The 22,197-nt window shown below is 35.1% G+C and overlaps 2 protein-coding genes across 10 annotated transcripts in view; one reads left to right on the forward strand and one right to left on the reverse strand.

The window, feature by feature from the left end:
- Positions 1-11,232, forward strand: part of LCORL (ligand dependent nuclear receptor corepressor like) — a 180,658-nt gene extending 169,426 nt beyond the window's left edge. For 6 of the 8 annotated variants that reach the window (XM_031664693.1, XM_017958610.3, XM_031664692.1 and 3 more), the window contains one exon: positions 6,546-6,683. In XM_031664693.1, the coding sequence (XP_031520553.1) occupies positions 6,546-6,559 (14 nt within the window). In that variant the 3' untranslated portion in view covers positions 6,560-6,683. Of the gene's footprint in view, positions 1-6,545 lie in introns of all 8 variants that reach the window. The other 2 variants (XM_003898533.5, XM_031664698.1) reach the window with 1 other exon arrangement.
- The window catches only part of NCAPG (non-SMC condensin I complex subunit G), a 33,393-nt gene continuing 19,481 nt past the window's right edge, over positions 8,286-22,197 (reverse strand). The window contains exons 13-21 of one of the 2 annotated variants that reach the window (XM_009206580.2): positions 21,158-21,277; positions 17,947-18,171; positions 15,109-15,290; positions 14,624-14,798; positions 12,593-12,754; positions 12,218-12,356; positions 11,740-11,826; positions 10,028-10,097; positions 8,286-9,112 (exon numbers count right to left, since the gene is read on the reverse strand). In XM_009206580.2, the coding sequence (XP_009204844.1) occupies positions 8,989-9,112; positions 10,028-10,097; positions 11,740-11,826; positions 12,218-12,356; positions 12,593-12,754; positions 14,624-14,798; positions 15,109-15,290; positions 17,947-18,171; positions 21,158-21,277 (1,284 nt within the window). In that variant the 3' untranslated portion in view covers positions 8,286-8,988. The remainder of the gene's footprint in view (positions 9,113-10,027; positions 10,098-11,739; positions 11,827-12,217; positions 12,357-12,592; positions 12,755-14,623; positions 14,799-15,108; positions 15,291-17,946; positions 18,172-21,157; positions 21,278-22,197) is intronic. The other variant, XM_009206581.3, reaches the window with a different exon arrangement.

Here is a 22,197-nt window from a genome sequence, read left to right on the forward strand (position 1 = left end):
CACATATCTGCCATATTTTATCCCCAGTGAAAACAAGGGTACCTGTGATGGTCTTATGTTTTGTTAATAGTACTAACATTAATTCACATTTATTGTGTCCTCATTATGTGTCCAGTCAAAATGCCAGGCATTTTATATGCATTCTATTCTCTATGCCAAGTGCTTTACATAAATTCATTTAACAGTCCCATTACCCATAAAAGGTAGTGACTTTCATTATCTTCATTGAAGCTTAGAAAGATTAAGAAATGTGCATTTAGCTGGCCAGTGATTGGACTCAGGATCAGAACTCGAGCTCTACAAATCTTCCTTCTGCCCCAGCTTACCAACATCCTTATCCCTAAAGACCGTTATCAAATGTTTCTTCCCCCTTGTCTCCCCACTCCGCTGGGCTCAATCTTTCCCTTCTCTGTAATCCCTTAGTCCTTAGTTACTCCTTTATATTTATTGCATGCTGCTGTTTTATTCTGGTAATTTATGAATACTTTCTCACTCTGCCTCCGTACCAAGCTGCAAAACCCTTAAAGGTAGATACCATCACTTTTTTAATACTCCTAATATGTTAAGTAAGTACTGCTTGAGGGTTAGAAGAAATGATAAGTGACCTTCATGAAGGTCCTCTCATCTAGGTTCGTGTGCTTAACATACCTTTGGTGATACTTGGATAGATTTGTGGAGACATCAAGCTATAGGACAGAGCTGAGCCATATAGCTAGTCAGTAAATTTTTACTGTAGTAACACTTAGAAGACACCATTCCAGAAGAAAGTAAGCCGTCATCCAGAATTTGGAGTTAAATAGATGAGTTCAAATTTGACGGTGTCAAGTACATTAACTATTCCAAGTCCAAATCCTGTACCAGAGCCCAGTTTATCTGTGATACAGCTGACGTCTCCCTTTGAAAAGATGAACTTGTGTTCTCTGCAACTCTTGACCTAAAGAATACTCTGTTAGCGCTCAAAAACATGTCAGTCTATGCCCTAACATTATTCTTCTCTTTCAGGAATTGAAGGATATGAGTAGCTGCTCCTTATTTACTTTATGCCATGAGGAAACTTCATGCATTAAATATTTAACTCTCCTGGATAGGGTTACAACTATAGCCTTAGGCATATCTTTCTGTTTTAAACCCATAAACCATACACCTGTCCACTAATCTCACATGTTAAGCATTCTGAAGAATAGAAAAATGGGTATTAACATGGAGAATCATGACAGAATTAGAACAATCCAAGAGTTAGTATGCAGTACAAGGTAATAGATCATAGGCCCTGGAGACTTCCATTTACAAGTTATGTGGCTTGGGTAAGTCATTTTACTTCTGTGAGCTTCAGTGAATAGTTGTTAGGACTGAATGTGGTAATGTCAAAAAAAAAAGAAAGAAAAAAAAAAGGCTTTTAGCACACTGCCTGGTATGTAGCTACTGTTCTGTAAGTGATATTTTCAGACCTGTCTTGGTTACACCAAAATTTGTTTCCTGCAAGAGTCGGCTAGGTAACATTCAAGTTTATTGTCCCTATGACAGAAATGAACATTGCATATCTCCAGTAATACAAGTTTAAATTATTAGAGCTAGATACAATTTTACTTTTGTGAAGATTAGACTTATCAATAATCATTAATTTAAATCACAAATTCTTTGGATTTCTATGACTCCCAAAAGATTTCTATCTTTTACACTTTGCAAATGCACATACTCTATAAACTTCCATTCAGATGTGGAGATGGACTCTTATCTTTGGGTCCGTGGGATTACTGAAGAATCAAAAATAGGCTTAGATGCCTACGTAACCATTTCAGATTCCTCTTGCCCGTTTTCAACCCTCACCTCCATTAGTTTCCTAGTTTGATAGAGAAGAGTTCTTACTTATGATAAGCACTTCTCCTCCCACTTCTTTCTCTCTTCACCAAAGTATGCAGTAAACTAAGCCTTTGTGTTTGTATAGAGCTCCTTGTGGTTTTTAAAGCATGCTAATTGGCTCTCATTAAATTGTCAAACCTCTCTAAGATAAGGAGCGAAAGTGGTTTTTTTTGTTTGTTTTTTGTTTTTTATGAAGAAAATGAGGCAGGAGGTGAAGGTTACTTGTCCAGGGACATTATTATTGTGATTATTGTCAGAAATTGAGCCCAGGTCTTGACGTTCTTTTCCCCAACTCTCAAGAGTACCACTGTATACATACTATTGCTGAGCTTTCATTAGAATCCAGGATATAGACATATAAAGTCACTTTCTCAGATGACTTAACTGCTTTCAGCTTTCTAATTTTACGAAACAGAGAAGCCATGACATAAGAGTGGTAAATCTGATGACATAGAATTTAGAATGGATTCACGAGAAAATCAACATAAGGAGATATAGACTGGATGCGGGGGAGGAGAGTGGGATCACAAATCACTATAGAACAAAGGATTAATTTTCATAACTACAAGAAAAAGATTATCCTAATTGGCAAAGAACACATAAAAAGGGAACACAAATGGCTTCTAAAACATGAAAATATGCTTAACCTTATTCATAAAAGAAATGCGAATTAAAACAATGGTATGCCACTTTTTAACATCAGATTTTCAAAGATCTGTAAGTTTTATTATACATTATTGGTTAGAGTAAGAGGAATGAAAGACCTTTTCACACATTGTTGATCAAAGTGTAAAATGGTACAGTCTCCGAAGAGCACTTTGATAATATCAAAAATGTAAAAGCACCTTTTGACTCAGCTTTTCTACTCCTCATCAACTCTATAGATATACTTGAACACATGCAAGAATATTCAATGCATCATTGCTATTTTATGCAATAGATTAAAACAGCCAAAAATTCTGTCAGTTGAGGACTGATAAAATCAATTATGATTTAGCCATAAAGTAGAATTCTATGTAGCTGTTAAAAGACTTGAGTATTCATTTTACAAATATGAAACAGTATCCAAAATACATATTTTAAAGCAAGATACAGAACAGTATATAGAATGGTAGAATTGTGTACAGGGAGAGAGTTGAAACACAGATACCTACATATTTCAATGTGAGGGGACTATCTGAAGAATAGACAATAAAATGGTAACAATAGTTGCCCCAGAAGAGGGGCTAGAAGCACTGATAGACTTCTTCCCATTATATGACATTTTTCACTGACTGATTTTTTTTTTTTTTTTTCCTGAGACAGGGTCTCACTCTGTTGCCCATGCTGGAGTGCAATGGCACAATCTCAGCGTGCTGCAGCCTCGACCTCCCAGGCTCAAGCAATCCTCCCACCTCAGCCTCCTAAGTAGCTGGGACTAATATTTGTATTGTTTATAGAGATAGGGTTTTGCCATGTTGCCCAGGCTGGTCTCAGACTCCTGGGCTCAACCAGTCCACCCACCTCAGCCTCCCATAGCACTGGGATTACACGCTGATTGATGTTTTTAATTTTGCAAATGTATTACCTATTTTTAAAATGCAAAAGACAAAAAACTGTACCAAAATGGCATCAAAAGTTGGGAACATTTATTTTTCACTTTGTACAGATGTGTATGAATTTCCAAATATAAAGGAGTATTTTTTTTAAATCCTCTATATTGCATACTCTTTGAAAGCACTGTGTCCTCCTCATCTTTATATCACGAAAGCACTTTCTGAGGTATTCAATAAATGTTAAATAATTTCATTGACTCTGGTGTTGAAAATGGAATTGAAAAGTCTTGATTAAGCACTAATCAGAGAACCAGGTTCTGATGTTAGTTCACATACATCTGGTTTTAGAAGACCCGAAAAAGGGGCAGTTTATTTTCCTACTCTCTTAAAAAACTAAAATCTGGCCAAGTGTTGTGGCTCACACCTGTAATCCCAGTGTTTTGGGAGGCTGAGGCAGGAGGATTGCTTGAGGCCAGGAATTTGAGACTAGCCTGGAAAACACAGCAAGACCCTGTCTCTTCAAAAAAATTTAAAAATTATTTGGGTGTGATGGCACACACTTGTAGTCTCAGCTATTCAGGAGGCTGAGGCAGATGGATTGCTTGAGTGCAGGAGTTGGAGGCTGCAATGAGCCATGATGGTGCCACTGCACTCCAACCTGGGCCACAGAGCAAGACTCTGTCTCAAAAGACAAACATCTAGAAAGGTACTTTCTAGCTGTAATGTTCTAACGCCTCTGGTTCCAGCATTTCCTAAGATAGCTGTATTCTAAGAATTCTATAGAGCAGTACTGCCCAAACGTTGCATATCCATTGTTTTTAAAGTATATATTAATTAAATGTCAAGCTGTATATCAGTAAATTTAGTTTTTTTTCAAAACTGACATTTTCTCCCCATACGTAAGTATAGTTTTGTGCACCTGTGGGATCTGTGTACCCAAATTTATAGTATACCATTCAAAAGTTACCTAAGAAAACTGCCTTATGTTTTTGAAAAGGAAAATCATGTTATTAAAGTATTATTAAATCAGTTATTAAAGTTATTAAATTATTCTTCTGTGATGAAAACACCTTAGTCAAACAAACAGCAAACAAAACAAAATTTGTTTTTATTTATGACCATGATTATTTGTTCTATGCCTTCATTTTCTTTTTTGGAGTTTAATACTTACTATACTTGCCTACCAATCTATCTTAATATAATTGTGTTTTTATAGCTTGCCTTAGAGTTTCTCAAAAAGGTGTACATCAAACTTTTGCTTTGAAAATACAAGCAATGCAAATATGAAGACTAGCAGTCCTTGGAGAAAGGAAATGGCTTTATCTGAGTTTTGCTAACTTGAAAAACAAAAATGAAGTCCCTGAGGACATTTTAATAATAATTAATGTAAATTTTTTTCAAAATTCAGTTATGATTTCTAATATGTATGAAAATATTGTATTTTGGATCTCTTTCATTTGTCACATATACTTTAAATATGTTATTTTTTAATCACATCCGTTTTAGCTTTTCAAAAAAGCGGTTTACTACTTTTGATGCATACTAAGCTACCTGGTAGTTTGTCATTTTGTCTAGTATCTAATCTATACAAATTGAAACTGTATTCTCTGGGACTGGGACTGTTTGGGGAGAATGCAGTTAGATATGTTAGTGGTGGTAAAACAGGATATAACGGATTTGGCTTATTGAATGGCGTATGGGTTGGTTGGTTGAGGTTGCAGGGAGGGATCTACTGGAGTCTGGATGCTCCCATTTCCCAACTCTACCAAGTCACTTAAATATGAGACACTGAACCTCATTGCTAATAGGAAGATTTGTAGAGCTACAGTTGGAGAAAGCTTAGGAGTGATATAGTTCAAATTAACTAACCATAGTTAAATGTCAAGTGAATTAGAGAGCTGAATAGTTTATAAACATAAGGATTCACACCTGAATATGTGGACTGTAAGTAATACTTAAAACTAGGGATGGCATATTCATTACACAAAGAGTGGACTAGCTCCCCTTTTGAGTGTCACTTGTCTGTGATTCTGAAGAGTAGCACTCTGCTCCAGATGTTTCACAACAGGCTTTTTATAAATGTTTACTGAATTTTTGAGTAATTACTATGTATTTAGCACTGTGCTTATCTTCACAGAAAAAATGTTAGCATCCTTTCCTTCTGATCTAGAGGGGGTTATCAGACTATTAGACATGAAACAATAGTGGAGACCCCAATAGTTCACTATCCAATGCAATGTTTTACTGAGAGCACGTTGAGAGATGTGAGATTGGATTAGGCATGAGTAAAGGTTTGGTTAAGCAGAGTGGTAAGGAAGGTTCCCTACGTGGGAAAATTTAGGAACAGACGGAACTGTCCTCATGAACTTATGGAATAAGACACCAGTCCAGAACATTAAAGAATAATGTTGAAGAGATCTGACCAACCTAATATAAATCCAAATAAGCCAACTTTCCCATTAATGTAAAAAATTATTTGAAATAGACAACCAGAATCAGTATCCTGTGGATGCCGCATGCTCCTCTGATGAGCTGGCCGTAAATGTAATTCCTGATGATTTTCCAGCCTCATTAGAGAGCTAGTAGACAAGCATAAGGAAAAGAGAAAGGGCTGTATTCCAGTTCCAGGCAGGTGACTGTATGACCTCAGGCATATTTGTACTTAACTCTGAGGAGTCTTGATTTTATTGTTTACTGTGAGGATAAGCATACCAACCTTACCTGGCTTTTGCGAAATTCAAATGAGACAATACATGTGAAGGTGGCTAGAACAGGCAACAAATGTTGATCCCTTTTTTTCCTCAAAGTGGCTCTCATCCTGATCCACAAAAGGGCAAGTTAAAAGGGTTAAATCCTGCCAGGCTTACAAGGTTAAATAATATCTTTTCTGATGTATACTGATGTAATCCATATATGCAGTGTTACTTTTTCAGTCATATGTGACTTCTCAAGTTACAGTTTACATGGCATTATTCATTGTATTTAGTTCAATAAGTAGGTGGGAGAGAAAACTGTTGTATTTTCAAGATAAATGCTTTATGTATGCTGAAGTTTAGAGGTCCAAACACAACAACTACATGTTCTTTTGCAAGGTTGATAATTACTTGGAAATTAAAGTAAAACTAAAATGCCTTACACTTTTTCTTCCAGCATGCTACAAATGAAAACTGATGAGAAACTGAATGTGTCTGATGGGAATACAGCAAGTTGCCCTTTGAGCCCCGTTAAGATGTGCCTTAATCGTCCCATTGAATGGAATCTGAATTTGACAACAGCATCTCTAGCGAGCTGTACAGTTCATAACCAAAATCTCAAAAGTGAAGAGAAATAGATTGCAGTTCTTCTTGCACTATCTTTATTTTGTATGTCAATATTCCTTGTGAACAATAAGCATTTATCAATTGATCTTGAAGTATTTCTAGTCCTGTGATTTGTCTTTATATTAAATCATTAGCATTAATCATTTTGATTATATTCTTTGTATGTTTTTTACATGTTTTACATCAGATCATTGTGGAATTTTGTAGTATAAACAGATTTCGATGTTTCTCTTTTTAATGGTATTATGTGAATTTTTTATGCCCTAAGTTTAAATACGTAATTGTCCCCAGTTTTATTTCTGTGCACAAAGTTTTAATATATAACACATTGTGATTTATAGAGCTAGTATTGTAAAGATTTGTGATGACCTGGCCCATGAGCAGTTGTCAAACAGGAAACAGGTGGACACCAACTACCTCGAAGCACATTGGTGAAAGAAAAGGCAAAGGTATCTCTTAGAAGTAAATCTCCTTCAAAGTTATATATGTACAGAAGAAAACAAGTTGACCATAGCTTTTTGTCAAGTAGCATGTTTCTGTTCACAGGAGAATGTGAGCTGATCAGTTCTTTCTCTGTATTTTAAACCTGTAAGTCTGTGGGCTTTAAGAGCAATGGCACAATTGCATGTTTACTGTTTAGCAAATCTGTGCCTCTTGGTAGAGAAGAATACTATGTGGTTTCTGTAAGTTACCAGTTTTGAATGAAAAAATGGTAAATGGATTTACATCTGTTTTATTGTACCTTAGCCTTTTATTTTAAAGGGATGACTTTCAAAAGGACATTCCCTACCTTTAACTGTAATAGTGCAAAGCACAGTTTCAGCAATGGCTACATGACTGTGTCTAAAAACTGAATACTCAGAATACTAAAGGTTTGGTGCTTAAATTTGTTTTTCCCATGCCACAGAAAGCAAACTTTGGTATGGTGAACCGCATGAGAACATGGCTTCTTTCTTTTTGGATAGCCTGGCCATGTGTGAATGGGATTTTAGTTTATTATGTTTCTAAGACTTTTCCTTACAGCACACTTAATGTACCTTTTCAGTCCTTCTCCCAACCTCCTGCAAGTTATCTTTAAAATAACAATGCATAAGGAATTTGAAGCACAGGAGAACACAGAGCCAACAAACAGAATGAAGAACAATCATCTATTTTTAACTGACTTTCTATCATTACCATTTTTCCTTTTGCTTAATAACTATCTTGCTTTGTAACTTTGACTCCTTTTATAAGTTCTATGAGGCACAAATGTGTAGCAATTTGGTTCTAAAAACCAGTGATAATACTTTAGCTCCATCTTAAAATTTCACTTTAAGTAAATGGCCTCTAGTAAATAAGCCTAAAAAAGCACAATTATTTAAACAGATCCATGTTAGGACATTTCTGAATAATAAAGAGAAAAGGTGTTTTGTTGGGTGTTAGAGAAAAGAGGACCAGTTTCATACAGTACAAGTTTCATAAGTCAGGTCAAGTGTCAATTTCAAAAGACAAGAAATGAAATTGACATAGTACTCATAAATTGGTAGCATATATAAAGAGAACTTCCTGTCACATTATTTTCCCACTAGAATTATTATCCACAGTAAATATTATTTTATTATGCCAAAAATATAGAAAGCAGCTTCATGGTTAATATACATTTATGTTGACACCTCCCTAACCCAGGAAACATTCACAAACAAGGACTCCCATATGCAAATACTTTAGGAAGAGAGATTTCCCAGGCAGACAGCATCATCAAAAATGTTTTCACTGTAGGAATCACAAAATAAGATTGTCAAAATAACTGTTGAACGTTATACTGGTCTTCCTCACTGGTGGTAAGCTCCTCCTAGCCAGTTTGTGGTACTTCCTTCATTTTCCCTTGACATGTTACTTGTTAAATATGTCCTCAGGCGGTTTCATCTTTGTTGATTCTGCCCATCTAAGTCATAAGCTTCTCAAATGCAAGCTACTAGCTAGTCACAGTTGAAAGTTTCCATAATGACATGATTTTAAACATAAAGAGTTCATAAGAATCACCTGGAGAGACTATTTAAAAACGAGATTCCTAGGCCCACCTCAAATTCTGATAAATCTGTGTGATGCAGATTTTTTCTGGACTATAATAACTGACGCTGTCCTAATGCTTTAATACAGGCCAAAGTAACGTGGAAGCGCACAGCAGAAAATCTTCAGAAAGACGTCAGGTTTGTTCTGATTTTGACAAGGGTAACTTTATTAAAGCAAATAACTGGACATAATCTTAAAGGATTCCACCTCCATCGTCTTTCCTAACTTACATCTTCATTGAGAAATTGTGCAAAATTAAGTTTACTTTTTTCTAGTGCTGCTGTTTTGGCTCGTCTTGGTAGTCTCATCTTCATTTCTGATTCTGGTTCTGGAACTTCATGATCACTAAATAGATGTTGAAAATACACGAATTTAGATACAAGCTTTAAAACCAGTTTATTTATAAATAAAACTTTTTTGTTTCTGACTCACATTCTATCAGTGTGTAATTGATAGCCTGATTCCATTGACTTAGCTTAAAACTAAAATCAAACAATGTCAAAAAACACTGACTTGGCTATCCAGCAAAGTGAATCATGGAAAACCTAGCTAATGATTTTATATACTATAATGGAACCTGGTGTTATACAGGAAAAAAGCCACAGACTTGTAATGAAGCTTGTAATTAAACAAGGACCATAACTGTCCAAAAAAGATTTCTTTGAAACTCAAGAAGTGAGAAAAAAAATAAATTCTCTTGATTTAAGCAATAAATTCCGAAAACACAGTAAAAAATAAGTTCCCCCTCTTGATTAAATTTAATCAAGATAGTGTGAAACTATGTACTGAAAATACACACAATACAATTTTGCCAATGAATACAAGACAGCTATCAACTTTCAGCTCTAACAGTGGCTTCATTGACAAGAAGCCAAAAATAAACACTCTACTACACAATATACCCAAATTATAGACAGAATTATTCTATCATTAAGTGTAGAGAACCCAAATATTATCAAAATCAAGAGTTGCTAACTGAAGATCAAAGAGGAGTCACATCATGTAATTAGAAATTGAAACAACATATTAAAGATAGCACTAAAGACCATGCCAACTAATTGGCAAAAGCAAACATGCCGTAAGAAGTCAAATGCTCTTGATAATGGAATTTTAGACTATATACCCAAGACAGCCATTTATAGTTTTCACTATCTTGTTATAGTATTTTCTCTCATTCACAAGAAAATTATAGTTTTTTTCTACTTCTAGAAATAAAAAGTGAAGATAGGCCTCTATATATTCTAGACATGCATGGCATACCTTTCAGAGTCGGCCTCAGCAGTCTGACGCCTCCTGTTCGTCCTAGCTGAAACTGTCACTTTTCTCTGTCCTTGAAGATAGCATAATTCATTATCAGAGTTTATTATCAGTTGCTTATTGTTTTTAATCTAGTTTCTAGGCTAACTACATCCTTTGTTTTCAACACAACAATCCTTTCAACACATGTATCTCCTACTTATTCTAGCCATCTTGGTACTAGTTACCACTACCACAGAAAAAGGAACCCAAGCAAGATTAAAACTTAATTTATTTTGTAAGCGCTAATAATGAGTAAGGGAAAATAAGGAAATTTCAAGCAAGTTAAAAGAAGGCAAATTTTAGTTCAATGTATTTGAGGACAGAGTATATGAAAAATGTGTTATAATGAAGTACCTATATTGCTATAGCACAAAGTCTGTGGAGAGACTCATGAAAATTAAGGGTTAGAAAGGTAGGTTAGGTGCATAAACAGGTGCTAAAGAAACAGAACTTTTTTTTTTTCTTGGAAAGTGATAAAACAAATAGAACATTAATCAGTAAGGTAATAATGGCTTCTTGTAAAATAACATATACATGACCAATTCAAATATGTGTTCTAAAATATATTTCAATGTAAAAACCAGAACCTTTATATACTAGGGATTATAAGATTCTACTTACTAGAAATTTACAAGGTCAAGGAGTAAGACAAAGTTTGGCTTGTGATGTTTCTCATTTATAAGAAATAAAACAGTATGAATACATGAAGTTTGGTGTATTAAAAAGGATGGTGTTCTCATGGTGTGATATACCACAAAAAAAAATCTGATCAAAACCAAACTGTTCAATGTGACAGTCTGTTTGAAAATTATATACTCTACTTCATTCATGTGGCACTTTTTTCTACTCCTTACCTGCTTTTACTAATGGATTTATCCCCAAGAAAACATCCAACAATATGGGACTAATTTGGAACAATAGCCAGCAATCGGTATTTAAATAATTTACTGGTTACAAAACAATATTCCAGACTCCATTTTAGAAAAAATTAAATCTGCATCGAAAAGGGCCTTAAAAAATAGATTTCTAAAGTTAAAATCAAGGTTGGCTCATGGGTGGGATTATTAGTGTTCCTTATAGTAGTTTGCCTGGATGTACTTTCTGATTCTTCTGTAATAAGCATGCATTGCTTTTGTAATGAGGAAATAATAAAACAATAAAAAGATCTTGAATTTCAGATTTTTTTCCAAGTGATCCCCTAGTAGTCAGCATTTACTGTGCCAGCAGATCCCCTATTGTTGGATAGCCCTTGGGAAATAAGTTGGGAAAATATGAAATAAGATGGGAATAGAAGGAAAACAAAGCCCAGAAAAAATACTACAGGGATTTTTTAAAAATGCTTAGTTATATGAAGGACAGAACACAAATAACTAATATAAAACCATCATTTAACCAAATATTAATTTAACCCAAATTATCTTTTGTAATATGATGTTTTGCAGCATACTTCTTTCAATCAAAAGCACCTAGAGCAACACTGATTTTATAGTCTTTAGACACAAGGCAAAAACTGACATCCACTGAAAGAATTAAAAAGAAAGGATACCAAAGACATTTTTAAAAAATCTTTATCCCTAAGGAAACAAAGATAAGAAAACTTGCAAAACAAGTATTTTTCATTGGAAGATAAAATATAAAACTTTTATCATAAAGATGGTCAATCCATACACTACCTCTGTTAGTCTTTAGCTGAGTAGATTTTGATGCTTGGGTTGCTTTTACACCTCTGAGAGGAGTCATATATACTTCTTTATTCTTTTCTATTAAAGGGAATAATACAACAATATAAATAAGATAGCCTCATGAAATATTTTAAATTGTCTTTTTAAGTCCAGTTTTTATGAAACTGAAATGACAAAGTCCTTCTAACAGCTAGTGAAAAGTTATAAATCACCCTTTCGAAAATTTGAATGTTGGAAAAGAATCAAAACTCCTAAAAAGATGGTCATATGTTGAGAAATGCATGTCAAAAAACACTTGAAAAGTAGAATAAACATTTATCAATAATGCTGTTTCCCAAGAGGATTAATTAGAAAAAAATTTTCATTCATTTCTGATGTCCAACCAAACATGTTAGAGTAGAAAAAAATATGTCTCAGTAAAGATGAAAAACACAGAATCTTATAAATATTCTGGTCAGTATGTCATTACCATCTTCGTTTTGAAAAGCAGTTGTAGTCAAGCTGGCATCCTGTGCTGCTTCAGCTTGGTCACCAAATTCTTTATTTCCTTTTTCTAACTGAATCTTGATTTTCTCCAAAGCTCTCAGACATGTCCTATCTTTTACTTGCTATAAAAGAAAACATTATTAATATTTTGTAAACACCACATTCCCTAATCTTCTTTGAAAATAGTACCAATACATATCAAGTTGTTTAAAAACACTAAAGTATATGAAATTTATGAAGCAAATATTTCAAATAAGTTGCAATATGCTAACATATGTATAATCTAATACAACCATGTAAATTCTACATGTATAAATATAAACACAAACTAATTCAGAGTAATTAGAAACTACTTTACCTCCAGAATCTCATTCAATAGAACCAGAAGATCTTTTGCAAGATGGCTACTGAGTTCTAAAGAACTCAAGGCTTTTGTATAGACTCGAATTTCTGGTGAGCATGGACTTGTTAAGATCTCATTGCAAATTTTCATAGCCAAATTGTCATGTACTGTTAAGGCCTAAAAAATTAAGAGAAAATTCTCTGTAAAATGAAAATGATTATGATTATTATATAGTCTTACACATCTAACAAATATTTCCAACTAATTGTCTTGTCATAATCCCAAATATAAAATGTCTAAAACCAAATTTAACATCCCCTCTACCCCCAAAATAAGCTCCCCTTCTTGACTTCTTGTAGTGGATGCTGTAATATAGGGCCCAGTTCCACTCCCTTTAGGAAAGAAGCACTCATCCTCCAGTTGCAGCATGTTTTGGAGGGTAAAAGTTCCCAGATGCAGTACTGATCCAGGCTGACGAAGATGGACTTTGGTGGGCCTTGTCCAAGATCATACCTCTTCTCCCAAAGATTTGTCCAAATCCAATGACTGGCCAATGCACAGGTACAATGTCTCAGCTTGCCTCCATTCTGGACAACTCAAAGGAACATCCCAGTTCTGGAACTCCCTATGGGATTGGCTGGGGTCTTTGCTTGCATAGCAGTAGTTGAACTTAGTGCCATGCCCCAGTCTACCTTCCTCAATCTTCCAGGATGCTGATCACGAGAGTACTCCCCAATTACACTATGGCAACAGCTCCTTTGAAGTCTGCTGTTACACATACTTAAGAGTTTGCCTGGACTCCTCCATCTCCCTTGCCTCTCAAGCTCTTTCTTTTAGATTCTTGTACCCATAGTTCTTTATTAGGTCAATGTCTATTCTTTCTACTTTCTACTATTACTTTCTAGTACTTTTTCTACAAGCGAATTATACAGATTTTTCAACTGCTTTCTTAATATTATTTTCTTTCCGCTCACCAGTTCATCTCATATAACCATCACTGACCACGAAATTAATCTTTCTAAGTGGTTTGCATGACATTAACCCATTCTCATCATAAGCCCTGCATAATCACCCACTGCAAATAAGGCCAACTCCAAATTCCCTACATTGACCTTTAAAGCAATCTATAATCTACCCCCAATGTTCTGCCCTAACAGTCCTATTCAGGATCCTTAGCCAAAGTCATCTTTCTACAGTTCCCCAACATCTGCATAACCATCTACATATATCACCTTTACTAAAACATCCTTCCTCTACCCAAACCACTCCCCAAATACCAACAAGGCCTAACTGAATTTTGGTCAATGAGTTTTAAAACTAACGCTGTACTCATCATTCCTACCACATGACTCTTGCCTTTGTCTCAAGTCGTAAAGTGCTTAATAGCTCTATTACTGACCCTTACCTAATTCTGCCTAATATCCTTTGTAATCTTATCTTACCAATAATATAAGACATATGACTTGAACAGAGTAGCCTATCACTAAATATCAAATAGAGTAACACTTTCAACTTAATCTGTTAGCATCTGAAATCACTAATACATTAAATTTCAAAAGTAGTAACAAGTTTGACCAAATGCCATTAAAGGATTAAAACAACCCAGCTTAAGTTCAGTCTGTGAGTCAGTGTGCAGTTGGTTTATCTTCTTTGAATTAAAAGCCAAAAAAATTTGAAGTGAATTCTAGTCTTTGAATTCTCCTTCTTTGTGCCAGAAGCATAGCAGGTAAACCAACATTTGAAGACTCAGTGAGTCCTAGACAACATAGGCTATTATTTCAGATTAACAGTCAGTACTAAGTGGGCATGGTGTGGGTGGTAAATTTTTAGTAATTTCTTTTCAGTAGCAAAAATGTTAGCATTGATTACTTCTGTTTTTGTATGATTTCTCCACATTTCCCAAGGTCTTGTTTTTTCATGCTTTGTGGTAAATGCTTGAGACAGAAGTCTAAAGACCAAAATGCAGTTCTCAGTATTTCAAGGGATCTTTGAGAGAGATTATTTTACCAAAACAGTGATCTGTGTGCAGTTACTAAAATCACTCACCTGATAATCTTGGGAAGTCTTGGTCTGAGGATTTAATCCACTTGGTCTTGTCAAATCTACAAGTAACTCAGCAACATTTGTGATATCAATTTCAGCTAAAGGAGAAGATGCAGGGGCATTGGCCAGTGTTTGCAGGGTTGGAAGAAAAGCTTCTTCAAAGCATTCCTGATTAGTCCTGTTGAGAAACAAATTCAAAGTATGTTGACAGAACATTATTTGATGAGAGAAAAGCATGACTCCAAAAACTATTATGTATGAAATTCAAAACTACTATATATGAAATTCACTCATCAAGATAAAGTGCATTTTCATCTAGGAAAGAGCCAAAAATTCAGACAGATAAAATCTGTATCATTCTTGTCATTTTATCATTTATCTACTAAAGATAGAAAAAGTATCAACAACAAAATATTATAGATATAATTCATGGGGGACCTGAATTTGATGTCAAGTCAGATTTTTTATTTATCAGTATGACTCAATACCTGCTTGCATAAGCAAAAATGGGGAAGAACACGCCGAGGCAATGTCGAAGTCGAACATCCTCTTCAGTCACAGGATTGTACCACAACAAAATAAGACGAGAAAGAATCCTGCTGCTGACCAAAAGCCCAGAGAACATCAGCTTGGCTAGTCCTTCCGCAGCTCCAGTCCTAAGTTCAGATACCTAACAAAGATGACATTCATTAGAAGAAATTTATTTGTATCTCCTTTTTAAGCTTCTCAATGTAGCCTGTCCTACAGTATTTTTACATGAACCATCGAAAAACCATTCAAGTTATTACCAATTCTTTAAAGGCACATAAAAAGACTGTTTCTTCACAGCTAGACTAACAATGTTAGACAAATCTAAAAGACTAGGAGACTAGATAAATGCTTAGTCTAGCCATGAAAAATTCAATTATCTTAAAATTTTTTAGAAGAACCAAAGGCCTTTTAAAACTGTTGGAAAATAAAAAGCAAAACATATATTTAAATGCTTAGCATTTCTAAGACATAGAAAACCCTGGGCCCTGATATTAGAGGGTGGTGCCTATCTATAAGCAAAAGCTCCATAGGTAGGAGTGGCAATTTGTCTGAATAATGGATAGACTGTGAACAGAAGATGTTGAAGCAGAAGGCATTCGTAGAAAGAGTAAACAAAACAAGTCTAGAGAAGACAAAGGAAAAGAAAACTGGATGTACACAGGCAAAACAATGAAGCTGGACCTTAGACCATATACAAATATTAACTGAAAATGCATCAACAGCCTAAATATAAAAGCTAAAGCCAGAAAATTCTCAAAAGAAAACAGGGATAAATCTTCATGACTTGGACTTAGAATGGATTCTTAGATAGGACACCAAAAGCAGAAGCAACGAAAGAAAAAAATGAGTGTATCTCCAAAATTAAAAATGTTTAATACATCTAAGTATATTAACAAGAAAGTAAAAAGACAACCTATAGAATAAAAGTTACAAATTATACCTGATAAAAATCTACCACCCAAACTACATAAAGAACTCTATAAAGACAACCAACCCAAATTAAAAATGGGCAAAGGACTTGAACAGACATTTATCCAAACAAAATACACACATGGCCAAGAGGCAGATGAAAAGATACTCAACAACACTAGTCATTAAGGAAATGCAAATCAAAACCACAATGAAGTAGCACTTCATATATACTAGGATAGCTATAATTTTTTAAAAATGGAACCTAAGTGTCAACAAGGATATGGAGAAATGGCAAACCTTCTACACTGCAGGTGGAAATTTAAAATGGTTCAGTCACTGTTGAAAACAACTTTGCCAAGTTCTCCAAAAGTTAAATGACTCGGCAACCCAATTCCTAGGTATACAGATACCCAAAAGAATTGAAACAGGTACTCAAATAAACAAACATACACGCCATATTCATAGTAAGCAGCACTATTCACAATAGCCAAAAGGCAGAAACATCCCAACTGTCCTTCAATGGATGAATGTATAAACAAATCACCATATATACATAAAATGGAGTATTCAGCTACAAAAAGGAATGAAGTACTGACACAAGCAAGATACCATGTGGATGAATCTCGAAAATGTTATGCTAAGTTTAAAAAGCCAAACAGAGGTCACACATTGTGTGATTCCATTTATACAAAATATCCAGAATAGTTAAATCCATAGAAACAGACTGCGGATTGGTTGCTGTCAGGGCTGGCAGAAGTGGGAATGAGGAGCAACTGCTTAATGAGTATTCATTTTGGGATGAGTAAAAGGTTTTAAATTAGATGATAGAGGTGGTAGCTGCCTTTCATTTTGACTGTACTAAATGCCAATGAATTGTTCACATTAACAGTGTTAGTTTGGGCCAGGCACGAGGGCTCACACTTGCAATCCCAGCACTCTGGGAGGCTAAGGCAGGAGGATTGCTTGAGGCCAGGAGTTCAAGACCAGCCTGGGCAACCAAGCGAGACCCTGTCTCTACAAAAAATTTAAAAATCAGCGGGCATGGTGGCACATGCCTATAGTTCCAGCTATTCAGGAGGATTGCTTGAACCCAGCAAGTGAGGGGGCAGTGAACTATGATCACACCACTGCACTCCAGCCTGATGACAGAGCAAGGTTCTATCTCAAAAAAAAAAAATTGTTAAGTTTTGTTATATCACTTCCACCTCAATGAAAAACTACAATCAGTATAAAAAATTTTTAATCAGTTGGTTTACATGTGTGCTATAAAAATAGTAGTTCAAGAGTACTTAAAAGAGATTTAATCCCATACCCTATCTTACATCTTCTATCCACCCAATATAAAATTATTCTAAACTATTTCTTAAAACTCTTGGGGATAAATCTTAGAAGTCTCTATATCACAAATACAACGTAAAGAAATAAGTAACAACCCCCACTAATAATTAATAATCACTTTTTGTTTATACTTCATTTCTTTGCACATACAATTTGATAGTGAGAAATCAGGTATGATAGTGAAAGTTAGGATTTAATTAAAATATTAAAAAAGTAAAATAAAAAATGTCTATCCAAATTTAAAATCCAGTAGGAAAAATAAGATATAAAGAGCATAGGGGAGGGGAACATCACACACTGGGACCTGTCAGGGGATAGGGGGTTAGGGGAGGGATAGCACTAGGAGAAATACCGAATGTAGATGGGCTGATGGGTGCAGCAAACCACCATGGCACATGTATACCTATGTAACAAATCTGCATGTTCTGCACATGTATCACAGGACTTAAAGTATAATAAATTTTTTTAAAAAATAAACAAATACATGCTGAAAATGACATTTTGAAAGTGACATTTCATAATCACAGGACTGGATTATTTCTTACCTCACTATCTAAGAAATCAGACAGGAGTTTCAGAACATTCTTAGCTGTAGCAGTCTCTTCAACTTCTTTTGATTCTTGCTCATCATCACTGTTTATTTCTGTACCTTCACAATGAAGTGTTTTGATTTTTTTAGTTTTAAATGGTTCAATCCCAAACATCATCAGTTGGTCAAAGATTGCCTTTAAAGCACTTATTTTTATTGTGACATCATCAATTTGCAAAACCTAAATCAAGATATTCCCCACCAAAAAAAGTAAATTCAGTAAAGCGTTTTAATTCTGTTTACATAAAATTAATATGTATCTTATTTTTTTCTTAGTCAAATTTCAATGACAGTGTCAAGTCTAAAGAAAACATCACTTTTCAAAAATACAGTTAAAATTTCAATTAAAAAAAAAACACATTATTTTTACTTATTTGAACCGTAACATTTGAGAGCTATATACTTTAAGAAAAAGTTAATCTTCACAGTCAATAAAAATTTCTGGAATTGGAGTCAGGCTGAATTATATTATTTGTTCCTTTTATTTAAAAAAGAATCAACAATGCCCTCAACTATGATTTTATTTTTTTAAGATCCAGAAAAACTGTTCAATTATGTTGAAAGTGTTCTAGCCCATCTGTCAAGAGAAAAACATTATATTCTAAGCAATGAAAGGCATTCATTAGAACAGTATTCTTCCAGGTTATCAAGTTTCATTTTTCTCTCATTAGCTCAATGAATTTAGAATTCATTAATAGTAAATTCAGTTTTCAACTGGACTCCTTTATGAAAAGAGGTAAACCACGAAACACAGCACTTTGTATGAGTCTATCTTAAGTTTAAAAATGCCCACCAAATTTCAAAGCCATGAAAAAAATACAGAGCTCAGTATTTATATATATATATATTTATATATATATTTATATATATTTTTTATATATATATATATTTTTTTTTTTTTTTTTTTTTTGAGACGGAGTCTCACCCTATTGCCCAGGCTGGAGTGCAATGGCGCAATCTCGGCTCACTGCAACCTCCGCCTCCTGGGTTCAAGCGGTTCTCCTGCCTCAGCCTCCTAAGTAGCTGGGATTACAGGCATGCACCACCACGCCCAGCTAATTTTTGTATTTTTAGTAGAGATGGGGGTTTCACCACATTGGTCAAGCTGGTCTCGAATTCCTGACCTCATGATCCACCCGCCTCAGCCACCCAAAGTGGTGGGATTACAGGCGTGTGCCAGTTTACTATATTCTTTAGTGTAATTAAATTTAGGTAATTGATAAAATAACTTGGCTCTGTAACTTGGCTTTTAAAACAAATAAAAATCACCTGTAAATAATGAATTAAGAAAAATGGCTCAATTTTTCAAAACTTTTAAAGAAATTTCAAGAAACTTCCTGATTGCCAGAAATGGTCCATTAGGAATCCAGAATGGTCCATTATGAAGCAACACTGGACAGCTGGGTCATTCTATCATCTTTAAAATATTACCTTCACTTGCTTTCCAGGAAATCACACCATTCCTCTTCTATTGTCCAATTCACCTTAGCCACTACTGGTTCCTCTTCATCTCCCCTACTTTTATCTGAGGCTTAGGGTCCTACAAAGTTGACCCTACACTCATTTAATCTATACTCATTCCTCAGGCAACATCCTATCTCTAAGCATTGCGTACTATCAGATACTATCAAAAGAATAAAGACTTCCATTTCACCATCTTGGACCTCTCCCCTATACTCCAAACTCACATATAAATGCCTATTCAATATATCCACTTGTAACTTAAACTGTAAACTTATCATGCCCAATACTGAACTCCTTATTTCATCCTATCTGCCATAAAACCTGCTCCTCTGCATTCCCCATCATAGGAAAAGTCAACTTCATCCATCCAGTTATTCTGGGGCAAATCTTTAAATTATCCTCTACCTTTCTGTCACATACCACATCAGATTCATTAGCAAATCCTAGACTTAAATTTTCAAACTTAGATTACCATCCTGCTCACAACCTCAACAACCACAACCTTCATCCAAACCATCACCTTCGCTTTCCTAGATTATCAAATACCCTCCTTACTAGTAGTATCCCTGCTTCCATGCTTGTACCCCTATTTAATACTAAGGACCTGCAAACAGCTCAAATCCATTCAACCACCTGTTTTTGCATAGCCTGCAAGTTAGGAAGTTTTGCATTTTCAACTGGTTAAAAAAAATTTATTACATGTGAAAATTACATGAAATTCAAATTTCAGTGTCCATAAAGTTTTACTGGACTACAGCCATACTAATTCATTCATGTATTATCTACAGCTGTCTTCACACTACAAAAGCAGAGCTGAGTAGTTCAGACAGATCATATGGCCTGCAAAAATCTAAAAATATTCACTCTCTGGCCCTATACACAAAAGGTTTGCCAACCCCTCCCTGGTCTACACCACTTTATGCCCAGTCGGATCGTAACAATCCCCTACTCAAAGCCCTCCAATTCCTTTCCATCTCATTTATAGTGAAAGCTGACGTCTTTACAGTCTATAAGGTTCCAGAAGACATGGACGTCGTGCTGCCAGCAAACCCTTTCCTATTATTCTTCCCTTTGCTCAATCTTTCCTAGCCATATGTTCTCTTGTTCCTTGAACACACCTAAAGTCCTACACCCCAGGGCCTCTTCCCTTGTTCTTGCCTCTCCTTGGAAATCCAGATAACCAGGTGGTTCACTCTTGTGCTTCCTTCTGGTATTTGCTCAAATGTCAACTTATTAGTGAGGTCTTTCTCAACCAAACAGTTCCCTCTCCTCCTTCCCACTTCTTAGTCCCCTTCTCTGCTTTATTTTTCTCTATCTGATACATTGTATACATATTTTTCACTGTGTGTTTCCCCTTCTAGAATGTAAGCTCCATTAAGACAACACGTTTTATCTTGTTTTATTCACTACCTACCTACTTTATTTTTCTAAGTCTAGAACAGTTGCTGGCATATAACATGCACTCCATAAGTATTTGCTATGTGAATAATTAAAAGCATATCTTAAATAATTGGCGTTTCATCTTTTTCTACAAACACATTTTAATAAGAAAACAAAAGATAAAAGTATTGCATCTCCAAAGATTATCCATAATAATAATCATCATCAATAAGCACCAGAATAGATAAATTCAGAGTATTAGCATTATCACCACAGAGTATTTCAGAAAATACAATTGAGATTTGTCACAAGATAAATCCTACCTGCAATAGTAATACGAAGTGTTTACTTGCAAAATCCTGATTCTGTAGTCCACAGCATCCCAAGCATAAAACAGCCAGGTTTCTTACAACAGGATGAACACTTATTATTCCAGGAAGAATCTAAAATGAATCAGAAATTTTCCATATAATTTCATAGATCTACTTCATTTCCCTATTGTCTATTACCTCAAAGATGTCACTTTTCACTTTTAAAGAAAAGGTAAGTATTAAATTGCTAAAACAGAACAATAAAGCCAGAGTGACCTTCCTGAAATAGGGTCTGATCATGAGATACCTCCCCTCCACCTGCTAAAAGGGACTCAACGGCTTCCCAATGCTCACAGAACAAGATAAAACACTCCTTAACATGATATATACTATTCCCTATTGTGTAGTTTCTTTTCCAGTCTTCTTATACCATGCTACCTCTTGCTCAGTTTGTTCAACTAGTCTGGTTTGGATTCAATGCTATCCAACAGAAATATAATAGAAGCCACAAATGGGAACCACATATGTCATGTTAAATTTTCTAGTAGCCACATTAAAAAAAAAAAAAAAAAAAAAAGTGAAACTAGTTTTAATATATTTATTAACTCAATATCACCAAAATATTGTATCTGTAGTATTTAATCAATGTAAATACTATTAACAAGATAACTTACCTTCTGCTCTTTGTACTAGTCTTTGAAACCCAACATGGTTTTTTCTTTTCTTTTCTTTTTTATGAGACAAGGTCTCACACTGTCACCCAGGCTGGAGTGCAGTGGCACAATCTCGGCTCACTGCAACCTTAGCCTCCTAGGCTCAAGTGATCCTCCCACTTCAGCCTCCCAAGTTGCTGAGAGCACAGGCCCGAGTCACCACATTTCGCTGATTTTTCTATTTTTTTTTGTAGAGATGGGGTTTCACCATGTTGCCCAGGCTGGTCTCAAACTCCTGAGCTCAAGCCATCCGCCCGCCTTGGCCTCCCAATGTACTAAGATTACAGGTGTGAACCACCACGCTCAACCCCCAACATGTTTTTAATCCTTACAGCATAT

The sequence above is a fragment of the Papio anubis genome, chromosome 3 (genome assembly GCF_008728515.1).
Source record: "Papio anubis isolate 15944 chromosome 3, Panubis1.0, whole genome shotgun sequence".
In the NCBI taxonomy this organism is placed as follows: domain Eukaryota; kingdom Metazoa; phylum Chordata; class Mammalia; order Primates; family Cercopithecidae; genus Papio; species Papio anubis.